The sequence below is a fragment of the Anser cygnoides genome, chromosome 18 (genome assembly GCF_040182565.1).
Source record: "Anser cygnoides isolate HZ-2024a breed goose chromosome 18, Taihu_goose_T2T_genome, whole genome shotgun sequence".
Classification (NCBI taxonomy): domain Eukaryota; kingdom Metazoa; phylum Chordata; class Aves; order Anseriformes; family Anatidae; genus Anser; species Anser cygnoides.
The window spans coordinates 6430194-6447635 of record NC_089890.1 but is presented as its reverse complement, the minus strand read 5'-3'; the positions used below and the strand labels follow the sequence as shown (position 1 = coordinate 6447635).

At 51.5% G+C, this 17442-nt stretch overlaps 2 protein-coding genes across 18 annotated transcripts in view; both read right to left on the bottom strand.

Annotated features, from left to right (window-relative positions):
* RFFL (ring finger and FYVE like domain containing E3 ubiquitin protein ligase) overlaps positions 1-10398 on the bottom strand; it is a 32211-nt gene extending 21813 nt beyond the window's left edge. For 3 of the 13 annotated variants that reach the window (XM_048067981.2, XM_048067982.2, XM_048067985.2), the window contains exon 1: positions 9522-9705. In XM_048067981.2, the coding sequence (XP_047923938.2) occupies positions 9522-9690 (169 nt within the window). In that variant the 5' untranslated portion in view covers positions 9691-9705. Of the gene's footprint in view, positions 1-1841; positions 2338-2418; positions 3172-4319; positions 5084-5129; positions 5599-6230; positions 6366-8471; positions 8631-8734; positions 8919-9521; positions 9723-10113 lie in introns of those variants that run through there. The other 10 variants (XM_013189893.3, XM_048067983.2, XM_013189890.3 and 7 more) reach the window with 10 other exon arrangements.
* Positions 10399-10810: 412 nt separating this feature from the next.
* RAD51D (RAD51 paralog D) lies at positions 10811-17399 on the bottom strand. Of its 5 annotated transcripts, none has more exons than XM_048067987.2 (11): positions 17279-17399; positions 16828-16941; positions 16619-16680; positions 16347-16465; positions 15554-15635; positions 14974-15108; positions 14682-14804; positions 14458-14548; positions 13476-13546; positions 12410-12577; positions 10811-11748 (listed from the first exon to the last, which is right to left on the bottom strand). In XM_048067987.2, the coding sequence occupies exons 2-11, from the start codon at positions 16907-16909 to the stop codon at positions 11665-11667; spliced, it is 1017 nt and encodes a 338-aa protein (XP_047923944.2). In that variant the 5' UTR covers positions 16910-16941; positions 17279-17399; the 3' UTR covers positions 10811-11664. The 5 variants fall into 5 exon arrangements, with proteins under 5 accessions (XP_047923944.2, XP_066835815.1, XP_066835813.1 ...); XM_066979714.1 differs by having other exon boundaries at positions 16347-16484; positions 17279-17315; XM_066979712.1 differs by lacking the exon at positions 17279-17399 and adding an exon at positions 17261-17278.
* Between the last annotated feature and the right edge of the window lie 43 nt (positions 17400-17442).

Genomic DNA, 17442 nt, shown 5'->3' with positions numbered 1-17442 from the left:
TGTACACGAACTCCCTGTCCCACCCGGTGTAACAAGCGTAAGGATTTGGAGAGATGGAGCACTCTGGAGCGGCTGTTCCCAAAACAGAGATCGTTACAAGTGCAATCTCAAGCCTTGCAGTGTTATTCGTGCAACAGCTGAGCTTGTGTTGGAGGTGATGCTGTCTCAGCCCTCAGAATTGCATCAAATGTGTCTGAAATTGGGATTGCAATTGGCACTAATGCTCTATAGGCTCTGTGCTGTCACTGTCTCAGACACCAAGAGTCAAGAGTGTTTAATGACGAGCTACAGTGCCAGTTGGAAAGCCCCTAAATTACTTTTCATGGCAAGCTTGGGATTTATTATTTAAATAGTACACTTCTAATTCTTTTTTTAGAATCAGAAGACAGCCTCAAAACTTCTCGCACACAAAGCCTACTCTCCCACTGCCTCTTTTTCACAAACTGGTAGTAGAAAATGAACGTAAAACCCAAGGAATTCACACATGTGGGGGAAAACACATTCAGATGGATGATTCTGCAGTAAAATAGCTTGCAACAAAGATCTGCGTAGACTGGTAGGCAACCTCTAACCCGTTTAACTGTAGCCAGAAAAAAGACCACTTACTTGGCTAGGCTGAAGAAGATCTGAATGCATGTAATTTAGGCACATCATAACAAGTACCAACACCGCAAACTCACTTCTTAGCTATGCCTATTCCAAATTAACCCGAATTCAAATCCAGGCTAGGTGCTGAAATAGAAAAAAATGCAACTGCAAATTATGTCCTGTAATAGATGGGGACAACGACCAGCAGGCACGTCACAGCTGAAATAGCGTGAAAGCTCAGTTCTCTCGAGCGCTGGAGTACTTTTGGGTTTGTCAGCAGTTAAAGAAAGGCGGGTCCAGGATACTGAACACAGCAAACCCGAGTACTAGTATTGTTATTCAGACAACAAAGGATATTGGAACCCAGAAGTCAGTTCATTTACGGCTTAGTCACCACATCTGTAGGCAACAGAAAACACCCACCCTCACTTGTGGTAAGTTAGTACAGGTGAAAGTTTGAGAGAGGCTTTGAAGCTGCACTCCTAAAGTATTTTCATAAATACTAACGACAATTTTTGTGCCAAAAAATCTCCAATTAGCACTGAAGCATTTGAAATTCAAACTTGCTTACGTTCAGGCCTGTATAAGAGCTTAAAAACCGAAGGAAAGCACAAGCCTTACCATCCAGTGTCTGTCAGTAGAGTAACAGGAACTACTTGCAACATTCATGGGACAGATGTTGTAAAAAAAAAAAAGACCATTTCCAACTGCCTACAACATCTAGTGCTGAAAGATTCTAAGTCAGTTACTTTACCACTGCTCTTGTTTGACTGCCGTGCCTGTCTTCCTTCAGCCTCAATTTCTGCTGAACACTAAGGATTAGTAACCCCAAAACATTACAGACTGAGATCTGTGCTTTACTCAAACATTAAAAAAAAAAAGGCAACCATATTGTCCGGGATTTTTGGATAGCGAGTTGAAGGGTAACATCCCAAGGAGATGCTGCAAGAGCTCACAGAGGAGCTTACCTACACTATCAGTACAAATTACTTCCATACAAGTAAACACTTCTCTCTTGCAACTAAAGTCATGACAAAAAAAAAAGCCACCCACCTTCCTTTACTGTCACATCTCTACACACACATTCCAACATTAAAATTGCGTGCCAAGCACTGCAAGCACCCATGCAAACTGCCAACAGAAGCAGGAGAGCACACCATCCTAAGGCACAGCTCACCTAAACCTGCTGGAATTTATGTTTATCCAAGCAGAAAGTCAGGATTGCTGAACATGAAACCAATGTTGGATCCTACCTGTAGAAAATATTTTCAAAAGACTTAGAAGATACCAGGTAATGAAAACTCCAAGCAGCCTTTAAGGACCTGCATCTTCTGGACTCCGCACCTTCGTCACAAAGAGGAAATTTCCCATATATGGCCCAAGCAGCCTGGGTTCACATTTCAGTGCACGGCTTTTGGCAAGCCCAAGCATTCAGACACCATGAGTCAGTGCTCCAGAAACTGTTGGGCTTTATAAACCAATAAATCTGATTTTTGTTTGTTTGTTTTTTTAATTTGCTGCTTTTTTTCTCCAACCTTTGCAGTACACAGGTGTGGTCCCATTTTCATTTTGCTTCTCCGTTACTGGGAGGAGTGCCTTTTTCCATCCTGGATTTGTTTGCTTTGTAAAACGACAGACAAAACTTTTGTAACAGACTAAATAGTGATGCTGGGGCATTAAGAAAAAACGTACCGACTATCACGGAAGCTGGGAACAGATATTATGCTGTCTTGTACTTTCACACAGCTTTTTAACAACAAGGAACACTTATTTTTTTAAATAAAACCTCCAAACATCTCCACTTCTGTTCTCGGATCCCAAACAACTTACCCAATGTCCCAGCTCCAGCAGGACTCCTGCCGTGAGGAAGCTCCCCACAGCCCACCCAGCCTCTTCCACCAGCTGCCTTGCAACACCACCGTGAACTTCCTTCCATTTCGAGTTCTTCTTTTCTCAGTCCAGCAGAGATTGCCCCATTTTGGATTACACATGCAAAATCACACACCACTTATTCCTATTTCTAAGAGACCTAAAGTTCAACAAATGCCATTGGGAAACTACTTTCAGATCAGTAATGGAATAAATAATAAGGGACAAACGTGGGCGAGGATTTTTGGTTTCAGTTTCTAGCCCTATCCTGGACAACCTGTGAATCTGATCAGATCAGTTCTCCGTGCCTCAGTTTCCCCTACATAATACACAAATGATACTCCCTCAGGGAACAGAACCAAGTTAATATCTTATTTCTCCAAGGCACTGCTATATTCATAATGGAGGTAAATACTTTCAGAGAGCCGTCACAGCTCAGTAAGGCGCTTCTGGGAAGAAATGCTTAGAGCGAAAATGTACTTATGACTGTCTTGCGCTTTTACAGAGCATCCTAACAATGTAACGTCATACCAAAACACAGAAGAAGAAAAAGCAGACAACAGGAGGCTATTTTAAGGCTGACTTTGTTTCAGACAAGTGCCAAAGACAACGCAAGTCCAGTTAGTCTTCTGGTCTTTTTTGTTGAGGTTTGTTTTAACTCCCTACCAGTTCACAGCCAAAATTATGGTAACGTGCAGAACAAAATATTGTTCAAAATGTTTATTTTTACTTAATGGAGCATTTTTACTTTAAAAAGAGCTTCGCTAACATATTTGGCTATGTCGAAAAAAAGACATTATTGGTACTTGACAAAGAAAAATGTCAGGAGGCAGTATGTTATTAAATTGCTGTTTAGAAAAACATCTAGGATTTTAGACTTCAAATATTTTGTGAATGTTGTAAAAATCCCCTTTTATTTATAAGTTCAGAAGGTTTGCTAAATGCTTGTAGGCTATTTCCTTCATATTTAGGGATTACAGCTGATCAGTCAAAGTAAGCAGTAGACTGGAAGAGTTTATATCCTTTCCTTCACCTTTGCTTTTACCAGGAGAATTTTTAGGAACTACTACTATGTCCTCCAGATTTAATTTCAAGCTTGCATCTCTTATTCCAGGCAGAGCAATAAAAGCATTAGCTTGTATTATAATGAGTCATAACCAGAAGTAAAAAATAAGTTCTTCATAACAGTACCTTACCAAGCTACTTAGGTTTTCACCAGATCACCACTTGGAAAACACTGTTGAGGAGGCAGGACTCGTTTTAAGTACAATCATAGAATGGTTACTTAATAACATTTAATTAAATAATATATTAAATATAATTTAGTATCTGTAAAAACATACACAGTCTGAAAATCCTTAAGTAGGTTTTCACCGATGAAAGGGTTCTGAGATGGTATCAGCACCATTCAGGACTATCAGATAAACCCATGTGCAGATTTAAGATGTCTCTCGAGGCAGACGTCGGCACATAAGAAGAAACTGCAAGTACTTTGTTTTTAAATGCCTTGCTTTGCTCCGCACAAGTAGTCATTTACTGGCGCTTTGAATTCCAACTGCATTCTCTATGCACATTTCGTAGGCATTGCAATTCACTTCTGAGACTCCAGCAGCAAGCTAAACAACATTTTAATTCTTTTCAGGAATTTCTTACATCCCTCGGAACGACATTCTTGATTCAGCTATTTCCATTGCAGAAACCAGCCTGCGATCTCCCCTCGACTCAGAGAAGCAAGCAGAAGAAATAACGACAGGAAAAGAAAGAACAAGAAGGCTGAGGTTTTTGAGTTTGTTTTCATCAGATGCCTGCATCAACTCCTTCTCACTTCTCTTCTGAAGAAGAGAGGATCTTACTCATCTTACCTGGGAGCCCCACGCACAGACAGACGCACGACGAGCGGCTAGATTTGACTAACCCCACGCGGAAAGGCATGATCACATGCGACCACTGATAAGATTTTCAATCTGAGAGACAGAAGGCACGAATTACGCAAGTATCAGCCTCCGCCGGGAAGAAACCTGCGCTCGGAGCTCCCAGAGCATAAATCGGCCTCTGTAAACACCGGCTTCAATTTCGACTTTTTTTTTGATTATACAGTCAAAAGGGACTTTGAGATCTACACTTGATTTGGAATCTGAAAAATAAACTGTTTCCAAACTATTTTGTAATGCTTGTGTAATGGCCTCAAGACAGCCAGTAATTTAGACAGCTGTGTGACCAGCCACAGAAGCTGCATTTTAGAAATAGCCCTTCCTGGGAACAATTGAAACTTTCTCCGGGACGAAGTCCGCACACAGAGAGCAGTGTTTCCCTGCAACCATATAACAGTTTCATTATTGTTTAACCACCAAAAAACAGCTCCAACAATCTATCAAGCTTGACATTTCATCCGTCTCTGCTGCTAGCTCAGAGCACTAGGCATATGTAGGAAGAGGTTCAAGGATTCAAAAGGAAAAATTATTTTATCTGAACAGAGGAACCATTTCTGTTCTTTTAATGGTTAGCTTGCCGTCTTAAAAACCTGTTCTGGATACCGAGGGCCTGCACATCCTCTGAGCGATCATACGCAAGGATCTGTAAAGAAAACTACTCCATCAGATGAATAAAAGCCCCATTTTAAGACAAGTATAGCACAAACTGTAAGGCAATCCTATAGAGAAGGGATTCATCACCACGACACAGCAGCACTGCCCATCGTGGCTCCATCCCCACCATGGTTATCGCATCGAGCACCAGCCCTCCCGTCCCCAGAGCACCACTGCTCAGCACGTGTCCGTGTCACCGCGGCAGTCCTAAGCAGCCTCAACACAGTCCTGGAACAAAACCATCAGTGTCTGCTGCAACCCCGCACATCCTCAAGCACGACATTCCAGAAATCGCTCGTCTGAGGGCTTCTGCCAGCTCCCCAGAGCGGTGGGGTGAACGAAATGTGCAAGTCACCGACCGGTGACTGCCTTCTGAGCGAGGTGCTCTGACATCACCGAGAAGTGGTGACACACCAGTTTTAGTCTGGACTTCCCCAGGATGCAAATTACGGTTTGTGAGTCATTTGGGGACCAAGCCAAACCAATATAAACTCATGGACATAGTAAGTGGCATTGATTCAGCAACGACCTTTGTGACACTGCAGCCTCAAATTATCCAGGGGTATACATAGAATATGTAACGCCCAAGGAAGCTGTCTTCTGCAGTAAAGGTTACTGCACGACAAGCTGCTCCCCAAGGAGAGTATTTTAAATTCGCCTGTTTAAAAATCTCACTTAACATCAGTCTGGAGGCTAAAGATTCAAAACACACACTGCTTACAAACATTCTTTTAAGCATATCCCACAACCCTCTGAATATAAAAGAAGGTGTCGAGAAAAAAATGCCAATATTAATATTACAGTCTACATGGAAGTACAACATGAGATTTCCTATTCTGGGATTATTTGGCAGAGCGGCCGGAGGGCAGATCTGTTAGAGAAAGAAGTCTAACTAATATTTTAGACAGAAGTGAAAACCTCCAGGGCAATTAATGTGAAAAATCCACAGATTTTACAGATCCTGAGAAGAATAAACAGTGTCTCTGAAAGGAACATTTTTTTTTTTTTTTAAGAAAGCACCTCATGGGAACATAAATTAAAAAATCCAAGAAGGGTTTTCAGAAGTGAGAATAAGCTCTCAGCTCTGAGGAAACTGGCTGAGAAAGAGGGGAAAAACTAATAAAAAAATATGAATTACTGATCTGAAAGTCATACTCCATTTCTTAAAGAAAACTGTAATTTTTCAACCTTGCAGTGTTCTCTGAAGACTGAATAACCAACTTCAGAGGCATGTACCATCTGGTTAGAAAACCTGGCGTGCAGACAAGTTCTGCTTCTGACATCGACTCGGTGGTGCTGCGATTCTCCCACTCTGGCTCTCCCCACCTGTGAAACGGAGACTTCATTTATTCATCCTGCAGTGTTCTGTGCTCCCTGAATGCCAGCTGGTGCAAGTTCAAAGTACCGATTTCTGGCTCCTTGCAATGACCGTCCCCAGGAAGCGAAGGAAAACAAGCACGATACGGGAGGTACTGATAGGCGCTATCAAGACTAATGACTGGAATTTGGGGAGCAGGGGATGGGCTGGGGTTTCGCAATGGGAACAGGTGATCAGGGGAGGAATAAAACATTCGCTGGATAAACATTTGCACCAGACAAACACAGCAAAGCGGAGAGCACGAAACACAGGCAGGCGAGCAGCGAAGTCCTCCAGCAGCACAGACCTTACCGCAGCATCAGCCGTAACGCTTCCCCGTGACATTAGATCAAGCACGCAGCCCCCACCGGAGTGGTAACAATACTCGGTAATTTAAAGTCATGTCGTGCTTGTAGCCAGAGCTCTGACCACAGAGAAGTGCCAAGTTCCCTCGTCCTCACTACCACCCACCAGCAGGTCCTCTGCCCCGGGTCAGGAGCAGTTCATACGAGCTGCACCCCAACAAGGGTGGCACACACACAGCTATTTGCATCTCACAAGCCTTCTTCCAGCAAAGTATTTTATTAATCCCTACCTTCCCTTTCACTCCTCAGCACTAAGCAGCTGGTTCAAAGGCACAGGTCTTCCTAACTTCTCATCTTTGGATCAGGCTCCGTATTCCTCAGGACCGGTCGAAGGCTTTGGAGAACAACTGCTCTGAGATATTCTATATGCACATGAAAATGAGCTCTAAGAGACGGAAAGGTAACCTAAACTGAACGAAACACATTTTTCCCTACATACGTTACAGGGAAGCCAACACGCGCTGGACGAGGGCAGCATTTTACCCGGCTAGAGGCGAGGACACGAAGCTGGGTGCTGGATCAGACGGACAGCCTGCCTGCAGCACGGCTCCAGGTGAGCCAGCGGGAGGCAAGCAGGCGCAACAACACGCAACAGACAACTGTGTGAAAATCTGCTTATGCCCTTCCACCACGCAAAAGCTGGTTCAAAGTCTAAAGCACAAGTTTTAATAACCCTTCTATATATAGCACTGTAGATTCAACCCGAATCATACTCTAGCCTGACTGAAGAGTTTACAGTCTCTGTAATTTCTTATAAACAAACCATGGCACGAACACGCACAAGTGAAGACTACACATTTATATACCATTAAAAAAAAAAAAAAAAAAAACTGAAATCAACCACAATAAACCAAAAAATGAAGGCCTGGAGAAACGAAGATAGATTCCGGTTATGAATACAAATTCAGCTAGTGACCACCAACCTCAAAATCTAGTTTATATATATTTCATTGCTTTGTATGCTTCCTGCGGAGTATTGCATTCTGCTCTTATTTCAAACCCTAAAAGCCCAGTTACATGTGCCTCCCAAGGAGAAAGCCTAAACCTCACAGCCTATTTTTACTACCCTGCACTTAAATACAATATTTAAACTATGACTTTAAAGCCATTCCAATTCAACAAAAAACTTGAGCAATTAAGCAGTTATCCATGAACACCGATGTCATGGCAATCAGCTTTAATTAAAGTCCAATTGCTACCAGCTGAGGGGACAAGGAAACCACAGAGCACTACAGCTGGGTAACTCTGCAACAGGATTCACACAACTAAAGAGAATTACCCATAACAGAAAACACAACAATAGCCTAAGTCAATCGTTTTGTTTCATTAGACCCAATTGTTCTTCTGAAAGTAATTATGTTTACAGAAGTAAAGGTTCCTAAGAATGAGTACAAGATATTCCTCCCCACCACTACGAACACAAAAAACATTAAAGAGACAACAGTATTCGACGGAGCAGTGGTAGGTAAACGCAAGGATCTAGAAATCACAAAACCCAACATTTTAAGCTAATAGCTTTGCATTCTGCCTCTCAGCTCTGGATAAACAAGGTAGCAGTGGAAATGATGACAAGGTGCAAATACTAATTTGTTTTTGTTCCATGCCATCACGTATATGCCTTAATCATTACTTATCTTGAAATAAAACCTTCAATTTCTTAAAAAATACCGCCTGCTACGTTATTAAAAATGCCAGCTTATACTGCACCTGTCATTTCCCATCCAGTTGAAACAGAGAACTAAAAAAGCATTTTGCAAATCCAGTAAGTTCTTCACCGGTACCATAATGGGGTCAGAAAGCAGAGAAACCTGCCGTCGGTTCCTCCTCTGCTCTCAAAGAGCTCCCCAAAACCCGGGTCCGAGGCCTCCCACGCTACCCACGCTCTGTGTCAGAGAGGAGAAGGCGACATAAAGAGCTCAAACAAAACACCCAAACAAAACATTTTTATGCCTCGGGAAGTTAAACATTACCTCGAACGTATCTTAATCAAAAAATCATAGAGCCAGAACATCCCTACCGACACGTTAATATTACACTTATCTCTGCAGCACCCAGGCAAGCCTGGCTACCCTCGCTATGCTGGGAAACACACGGAACTCCAGCGCGACAGCTCATTTATCACGCCGCTGTAACATCGAGCACATTCGTCCTCAGCTGTTTGGCCAAGCCCCTGATCCGTAAAGGCTCAGACTGCCGAGGACTTGTGTTTATTAACCTGCAATCAAACGGAATCTGCTGGTAAGGAACCGATCGGGCCATACGTCAACGCTCTCGGCAGGAAGCACCTTGACCGGCTTACGGGAACAGGCTGTTCCGCACGGCAGCCGGCTACTTTTATTTTCTGAGCTCCTTCTGCCTTCTGCGGCGCTTCGCACAGCTCTCGCCCTGCCGCACGCCCTCGCTTTTGACACAGAAGCGAGGCACAGCTCCTCCTCAGGAGGATAACTCGCTCCCACCAAGGAGGCATCGCCTCAGGTGTGCTTCCACCATACCAAGCCAGCACCCCAACCACCACCAGACGCGGGGAGACCGCAGTTTCAAAAAAGAGCTGTAGGAAAGCTCCGCGCTTATCCCCAGCTGCTCGGCTTCCATCTGAAACCCTCACAGCCCCTCTGGGGGGGGGGGGGGGCGGAAACAGGAGCAGAGCGCTGCCAAACGCCTCCTCCCGAGCAGCAGAGGCTGGAGCCGGCCCCCCGCAGCCTCCCCCCTTCCCCCGACCCTCAGCAGCTCCCCAGCTCCCCCCCGAGCTCCCCTTACCCGGCGGGGCAGCACCCCCCGGGTTCCCTCCGGCCCTCGCCGCCTCCTCACCTGCCCCGTCCCGCCGCGGGCACTGGGCCGGGCCAGGCCGCGGCTCCGCCCCGGGCCCTGCGCTCCGTGAGGCGGCGGCGGCGGCGCTATGGCAACTGCCCCCCGCCGCGGCCGCCATGGCGCGGCCGGCCCGGCCCGCCCCCGGGTGGCGCCGAGGCTCCGCTGGCGCCCTCAGGAGGCTGAGGCGGGGCAGCGCCGCCCTCAAGGACCCCGGTTCGAGACCCCGGCCCGGCACCTGGCCTCGGGGTTTATTCAGGGGGGTGTTTGGATGTGTCGTGGCCCGGTTTGAAGCTCGCTGCCCGAGCGGTCAGCAGCTCCTTAGGGATTAAATTAGTTTCAACTTTGCTGTGTAAATTTAAGGCAAATCAGCGCCAGGAGGGAGTTGAGGTTTTCCAGGGTTGGTACCTGATCGCTGTAACCTCCACCCGCCCACTACCAGGGTCCCCCCAGCCGGGTGATAACCGGCACGCACAGCCAGAAATTCAGGGCCTCACCGTCACCTCACACGCACAGCCCGCCCCCCGCCGCCCCCCCGACCTACCCCGTCCTTCCCCAGAAGGGCACGAAGCTCCAGCAGCTGCCTCCAGCCAACTGCCAAGGAGAGAAAATCCTCCCCGGGGTCACAGCGGTGCCCGAAAGCTTCAGAGGAGCGCAGCCCACACGCTTCGCCGCCTTCCCCTGTCCCCTCCGGATCACCATCCCCTTTGAATCACCGTCCCATGACCGTGACCGAGTTTCTGCTGTCACTTCCCGGGGACCGGAGCGTGGCCCCCGAAGACGCAGGCCGGGCGCGCGGCTGGCTCCAGGCCGAGGCTGACGCAGGGCCCGAGGCGAGCCGGTCGCCTCCACCACCTCCTGCGAGTTCGGGGAAGGAGGCAGAGGGAAAACCCCTCTGGTTTACGTGTAACCGAAGATGTTTGTTTGGCTTTTCCCCTGCCCCGCGCTCCCCCGCGAGCACTTTGCTTTCCCTGCAGAAGAGGAACCTCAGGCAGAGAGAGAAAATTGTAGCATAGAGGTTACGGCTGAAATGTTTGCATGTTTGTTCATGGCTTCAAGGGATGTAACGGACCAGGTTTTCTGCTTGTAAGGACCAGCACGAGCCTCCCACAGACAGGAAAAACACACTGCTCCTCACCCCTGCCAGCCCGGCTGCAGCTCCCTGGGGATAACCAGCCCCACTCATCTCCCAAGCCTGGAAATCCCAGATAATGCAAATAAATAGCTTCAAAATACAACTGTTTTCACTGCCATTAGTTTAATAAGAATGCCCTGCCGAGTCCGAGCCACCACAGCCTGCATCAGCTCACTTACTGAAGGTTTCTTACACTCCTCTTGAGCACAAGGAGGATGAGGATCTAGAAATTTGGAGTCAAGAGAGGCCACGCTCCAACCCAGCTTCTCATCTCCTCCCCAGCTCTGCACAAGACCCAGGAGGTTGCCCAGAGCAGGAAGCGAGCAGCACAGCAGTGCCCCAGAAATACTGGCGGCTCCCTTGAGGGCCCTGCTGTTGCTGTGGGGTCAGATCAAGCACCCGATCACATCCCTGCTGATCAACAGCCCTTCCCACCCCACTCCTGCTAGGGACTAATCAGAAATTTGAAGTCCAACAGAAGTTAGCATTAACTGATTTCCAGCTCCTGAATACCACAGCAGTGTGCAACGCCTTTTTTAATTTCTCAACCAAAACCACCATGGGCTGCCTGAGGAAGAGCTCCAGGACCAGAGGACAGCAAGTGATGGGGGGAATGAAGCTGCTGTGACAAGCCGCAGGTCGGCACAGGGACATGCCAGCTGGTCCCAAGCCAGCAGCTGAGGACAGGGCAGCTCTGCTGGCTGCAGACAAAACCTGCAGAGGAGGGGACCCGTTTGCCGTGCTGCCCACAAGGCCCAGCCACCGCAGCCTGAATGTGCTGAGCACGGTCTCCAGAGAACCCCACGCACATTTTCTCCCAGGTGCAGAAGAACAGGAGCTGCTTGGTGTTGGTCCTTCCTGGGGCTGCAGGACTCAGATGGGCTGAATGTAAAACATTCAACATTTGTATGTTTTTTTTTGCAGCTCTCCTGGACCATGACATTTGCTTTTCCGTCCACATCAGAGCCCCTCTGTGGGTGTCGCTGGGCTCGGCTCCTGCACGTCACTGTTTCCAATATCCAGCTCCACCTGCATCCCTGTCGGCTGCAAGGAGAAACAGAGAGGAGCTTAACCTCGCTGTGCTGGGACAAAGGGCAAGCCTGCACATCACTCCATCACCTGCCCCAGAGCCAATATCCCCAGATCCATCCCCTTGAGGACTTTTCTGCCCTCATTTTAACTGGGTCTGCTGAACACAGAGACAAATAGAGGATGCAATTTAGTAAAGAAAGATGTCCCCAGATGCACTATTACTCTCGTTTAGCACATCCCGGATGCATGTCGCTGCCCAGCGCACCACCGCATCCAAAGCCATTTGGATCAGGAGGCAGAGAGGGCTCAGAGCCAGGGGGCTGAGGCAGCGCTGCCCCGTGCGCAGGCAGGATCAGGCCACGGTCACCTCTGCAGGTGTCTGAGCTGGTTCCGCAGCATCCCGAGAGCAAGATGAGCACGAGGAACAAGGTGACCTAGATTGCAAGCAGTGCCTCTCATTTAACACACCTATAAATACGAGCTCAGGCTGCAGGGAGCAGGTGCTCTCGTCTTCCATAGCATGCAGCCGGGCTGCATCTGCTCCTCTCCTGTTGCACTGGGTCCCCCCATGGGGCCTGATCCTGCCCTACCCCATAAGGAGCCTCCCTCTGCTCTGAGCCCAGGTCCGAGTCACTTCTCCATCGCAGAGGTGTGGGCCGGGCAGGAGTCTCACCTGCCGTGGTGACTTTGCCAAGGAAGCGCTGCGCCGCGTGGTGGCCTCCTCCCAGGCGGCTCCTTTGCTCTCCAGCAGTACCCGGGTGCTGGGCACAAAACTCCAGGAGCGGCCGAGGGCTGGCTTCAGCAGGCCGGTGCTGCTGTCCCTTGTCACCTGGTTAGTCACCTGCCACACAGACACACTCATCGCACCCAGGGAAAAGTGGTACTACTCAGTGGAACACCAGAGATCGCCAGGAGATGATGCCAAGCTGCTACTTCTGTGAAGTTTCTCTCTTCTTCCTGCGCTCTCCTCCTTAGCATGACCGTGCCATCCCCTTGAAACACAGACCATGCAGCTGCACCAGATACGTACTCAGACATGGGCGCACTCCTATCTGTAAGCTGCAGCAGCTCCTGGCACTAAAGCCACACAGAAGTTTAGTTTGGAACTTCCAAGTGTCCCTGAAGACATTTTGTCCTCCTTCGTTGCTAATCAGAGCAAAGGGCAGGACTGTCTCAATGCCTTCCCATGCCAGGTTCAGCATGCCACCACGTTCTGTTGTGGTTTTTCCAATTCAAACACATTATTTGTGGTCACCACAACCTGCCTGGGAGCATCAAAGCAAACGCAATTGCTTGGCCAAGAGCTGGGGGAAGAACACAGCAAGGCCCTTCCCAGTCCCCAGCTCCGTGCAATGCAGTGCCCTGCAATTCCTCCATGGAAACTAAGTACGAGGTTACTTAAGAAGCTAGCCAGCCTCTTAAATAAATGGTGCGTAATCAAAACTAAATACAAACAGCCTTTTGGTCTGTCTGTACTTAACACTACCTTGCTCAATCAAGTGAATTACTTGTTGGCTGAGGACAGCAACAAAAGCAGGCAGCAAAGCAGCCCTGTCCTTGCTCCACACTTGCTGAAACAAAACATCCACAGGCTGCAGGGGCAGAGCTATGTGGGGAGCAGAGCACTGAGGGACAGCTTCCTGCTCAGCTGGGAATGGGGTTCCCCCTCACAAGTGCTCCAAAACCTCTCCTGGGCTCCTTGCTGTGGCACATGAAGGACAAGGCGCAGCAACACTCACCACCACCGCAAGGCTGAACTCCTTGGCCAGCATCTTCAGCTCCCTGGCCAGCTGCATCATGATGGCCAAGCCTGGAGGAGGACAAGGCATGGGGCTGCTGGGGGTTCCAACCAAAACACAAGGAACAGCCCCCAAGGTGCACCCTGAAGGCAGGTGACACCTAGATTTGTGGGAGCCCTGCATACGGTGCTGAAGGGCACCTTCACCCCATTTCCAGCACCCCACTGTACCCTTTGCACCCACAGATCCCTGTTGTACACCAGCACCACACAGGGACCTCTGCTGGGAGCCCAGGCAAATGGATTTGGCATGGACAGACCAAACCCTGAGCCGTCCCACTTCTTTGTCTTCCACCTGAGGCCAAAAAAAAACCCTGCAAAAGCACCAGGAGCTCCAGACAAACTTGGCCAGGCTGATTTAGCAGGCACAGGACCCCTCTTTCCAGCTCACAGCTTCATTTTCCATGGCTGTGAGGGGAACCGCTGTGATAGCACTGGCTGCTATCGAAGTGTGAGATGCTCCGGAAGGTGTCTGAGGGTCTCCTCAGCATCTCAGCCAGCAGAAAGCCCCTCAACTCCTGATCTTTGAGCCTATGTGGCAAAAAGAGCCTACAAGGAGCTTTACAAACTATGCTAGCTACCGCAATACGACACCAAAAGCAGAGGTTTTACTCGTTAAGCAAACAGCTCAGTGCATCCCCCGTCTCCCAGCAAGGTTTCAGACCCCTGGCCTGCATGGCCACAGCTAGCTCAGCAAGGTTTCAGACCACTTGCCTGCATGGCCACAGCTAGCTTGAAGCTTTGCAAATAATGCTGCAGACTCCCACTTTATCCAGTTGCAAAAGACAAGCCAGGAGCAGCCACACTCATCAGCCCTGCCCCAACCCCAGGCACAGCACGCACTGGAGGACGATGCTCTTCTGGAAGAGCCTTGCACCCGCAACGTTTTGCCATCAGCCTCAGGCCCCAACGAAGCGTCTCACCCTCTGACTGCCTGCCGCCCAGCAGCGGGTGGATCACAGCCGAGACCGAGTCGATCACCACCGTCTTGAGAGGTCCCGTGCAGCTCACCGCCTGCAGGAAAAAAGCACCCCGCGCAATGCCAAGCAACATTTTTGAAAGTCCCGTGGCTGCAGGGAGGATGTCCCCAGGACGGGGTGAGCTGGTGTCGCTTGTCAAGGAGAGGGACCTGGAGCCAGGCTCCTACCTGCTGGGAGAGGCGGTCCCGCACCTCCTGCAGGGCACTCAGCATTTCATAGACGTCGAACACGCGGGCCACCTGGATCCGCTGCAGAGCCTCCAGCTGTGACAAAGCAGTGTCACCGACAGCCTCCCCAAGAAAAAACAAAGTGGCCTCAGGAGGAAGAGTTTGGACCCAGAAGAGCCCATGGGGACACAGACGACAGCTGAGCCACCTCTGGGGCTGTCGGCACGCAAGAGCCAAGGCAGTTTTAGCAGAAGTGGTGGAGGAGCAGCGGGATGGGCTCCACAGAACTTGCCTGCTCTTCCTCATCCTCTGCCTGGGCCTGAAGGATCTGGTAGAGGCGGGAGGCGGTGAACCCCCCCGTGGAGTCCAGGAACAGGACGTGCTGCTTGAGGCCGAGGGACACGCTGGCCGCGATGCTGAGGCACACCTGGAGAGGCAGGGATGTGGCGTTAGCCAGCATCCCCCAAAGGACAAGGGGAGCCCTCAGGGTCCCCTGACCTTGGTGGCAGCCCCAGAGCCACCAGGGCTGGTCAGAAGCTTGATCGCAACCTCCTGCTGGGGCTGCCTCGTGCTCTAGGAGAGGCTGGAGACCACTGGAGATGCAACCAGCGTCTGAGCACCATCTGTTTCACTCAGTGCCTTATTTTTCCTCACACCCAAGGAAAAACGACAAGAGCAACTATTGCCAGTGACAAAATACCTCTGATGGCCTCAGCCTGAGAGCCACCAGGACTGCCAAGCAGCTCTCCCCCTTTGAGAAGTCCCTCCTCTCCCCTAGCCAAGGGCTCTCGGTTCGGGGCAGGGGATGCTTCGCGTGCCTGAAGGCACCATGTCCCCCCCACTGCCCCTCTCGCCTCCTCCGTCCCGCTCACCTGCGTCTTCCCGCTGCCCGGCGCGCCCATCAGCTCCGTCACTTCCCCCGTGTACAGCCCCGAGTCCAGCAGCTGGTCCAGGCTGCGGGTGCAACACAAGGTGGGACCATCAATGTGCTCCCCGCCAGAAAGGCGGGGATATGGGAAGCTGCAGCGCCCAGACACCCGCCCCTACGGCCCCCTTCCCAAACGCAGACACACGCCTCGGGCTCTGCTCCTTCCCTCCCACCCCCGGCCCTCTCCGCACCGCGGGCTGCAGCAGACCTGCAGTGTGGTGGGGACAAGGGGCCCGCACCGGGCTGGAGAGGAGCTGTGGGTCTGGGAGCCACATCTGAATGCCCAGGGGTTTCTCTGCATCCTCCCTGCTACAGCCCAGCAAGGAGACCGGGGAAGGAGAGAAATAAGAGCAGGGAATAGAGAGCAACTCATTCCCATACCCAATGTTGGACTTCACGACTCCAAAGCCCTCCCAGATCCACAGCCCTCTTCCCTGGAGCCCTCAAGGCAAAGGCTGGAAAGGCTGAAGGCGGTGTGTTGCCCAGCCTAAAAGTGAGATGTGCGAACACTTCCCCAAACATGTGCAGGCTCTTGCACGGACAACATCAGCATCGTTCCCTCCAGGGACAGACACCAGCTGACTTTGCAGCCACAGGACAAAAAAACCTCCTCTCTCCTCTCAAAGCCAGAGCCAGGTGGCAGCTGCTTGGGATGGTTTGGACACCACTGAGCCCTTTCAGGGCATCACCGCCCCACAACCAGGGCAGCCACGGCCTTCCCCCGGCGCTGTCCCCACCTGGGGCTCCCGGTGGGCAGGATGGCCGTGGAGCTCTTGAGCTCCTCGTAGAGGTCTGCCCCGTTGGCAGGGAAGGCCGAGAACTGGGCCAGCAGCACACGTCTCACCGCAACCAGCGCCTGGCGGGCAGAGAGACACCTGTAAAAGGGACTGGGGAAGTTCGGGGCCACCGATGATCGCTGTGGGCTGCCCCCAGGAAAAGCCCATCCGAGCAGTGAGCCGAGCTCTGAGCTCCCCAGCTGAAATGCCGGGACGTGGGGGCACCCCGTTACCTTGTAGGACAGGGAGCACTTCTGGGAGACATCCTCCAGGTCTGACGACACAAAGTCCACCACTGCAAACAGCATGAGGGACGAGGAGCTGGAGGCCAAGCCCGGGCAGACCACGACCACAGCAGGCGGCTCCCACACGGGGACAGAGCGCGGTGCCCCCGGGAGGTGCCGGGGCCGACCTTCCCCACCCCGATCCCCCCCCGTTTTACCCGTCCTGACGCTGTTCGCCCGGAGGACCTGGATCATCTCTTCGGTGAGGCCGGGGCAGAGGCCGGCCCGCAGGACCACCATGTCCCCGGACCCCCGGGACGGGGCGCGGAGCCCTGCGGAGGAGACGGAGCGTGGGTCAGGCGCCAGCCTCCCGTGGGACCCCGCAGCCTCCCCACGGCGAGGCCCACGCCGGGGAGGCACCACAGAGGCCTCGCCCCATGAAGTGGGCGATGGCGGATTTCATTTATCCCCTAATTTATCACCAGACAGCCCCCAGACCCTGCCGGGCTGAGGCCGGGAGCCTCACCCACGCGGGGCTGCGCCCCTCGGGAGCACGCCGTGCCCTGCTCCTGCCTCCCTCCGGGGGGGCCCCCAGGCACCACAGGGGCTGAGCCCCAGCCCCGCTCAGCCCCCCCACAGCACCCCACGGACCCCCGGCTCCCCACGGACCCCCGGCTCCCCCCGGCTCCCTTCCTGCTTCCTGCGGAAGGGCCGGCCCCGCTCCGCACCCCCCCTAGCGGCAGCCCCCCGCCGGCCGCCGTGGGCGAGGGGTCTCGCGTGGGGGGGTCCCTGGGGCCTGCTGGGCAATGGGAGCCTCCCCCCCCCCCCCCGGC

Bases quoted from the DNA above. Each gene is read 5' to 3' on its own strand.
- RAD51D (XM_048067987.2), bottom strand. From the start codon at position 16,909: ATGGTGGTCCTGCGGGCCGGCCTCTGCCCCGGCCTCACCGAAGAGATG. The intron at 16,681-16,827 runs GTAAAACGGGGG...TGCTGTTTGCAG, and splicing joins GGCGAACAGCGTCAGGACGG to TGGTGGACTTTGTGTCGTCA. The intron at 14,805-14,973 runs GCAAGTTCTGTG...TTTCTTGGGGAG, and splicing joins CAGAGGATGAGGAAGAGCAG to GCTGTCGGTGACACTGCTTT.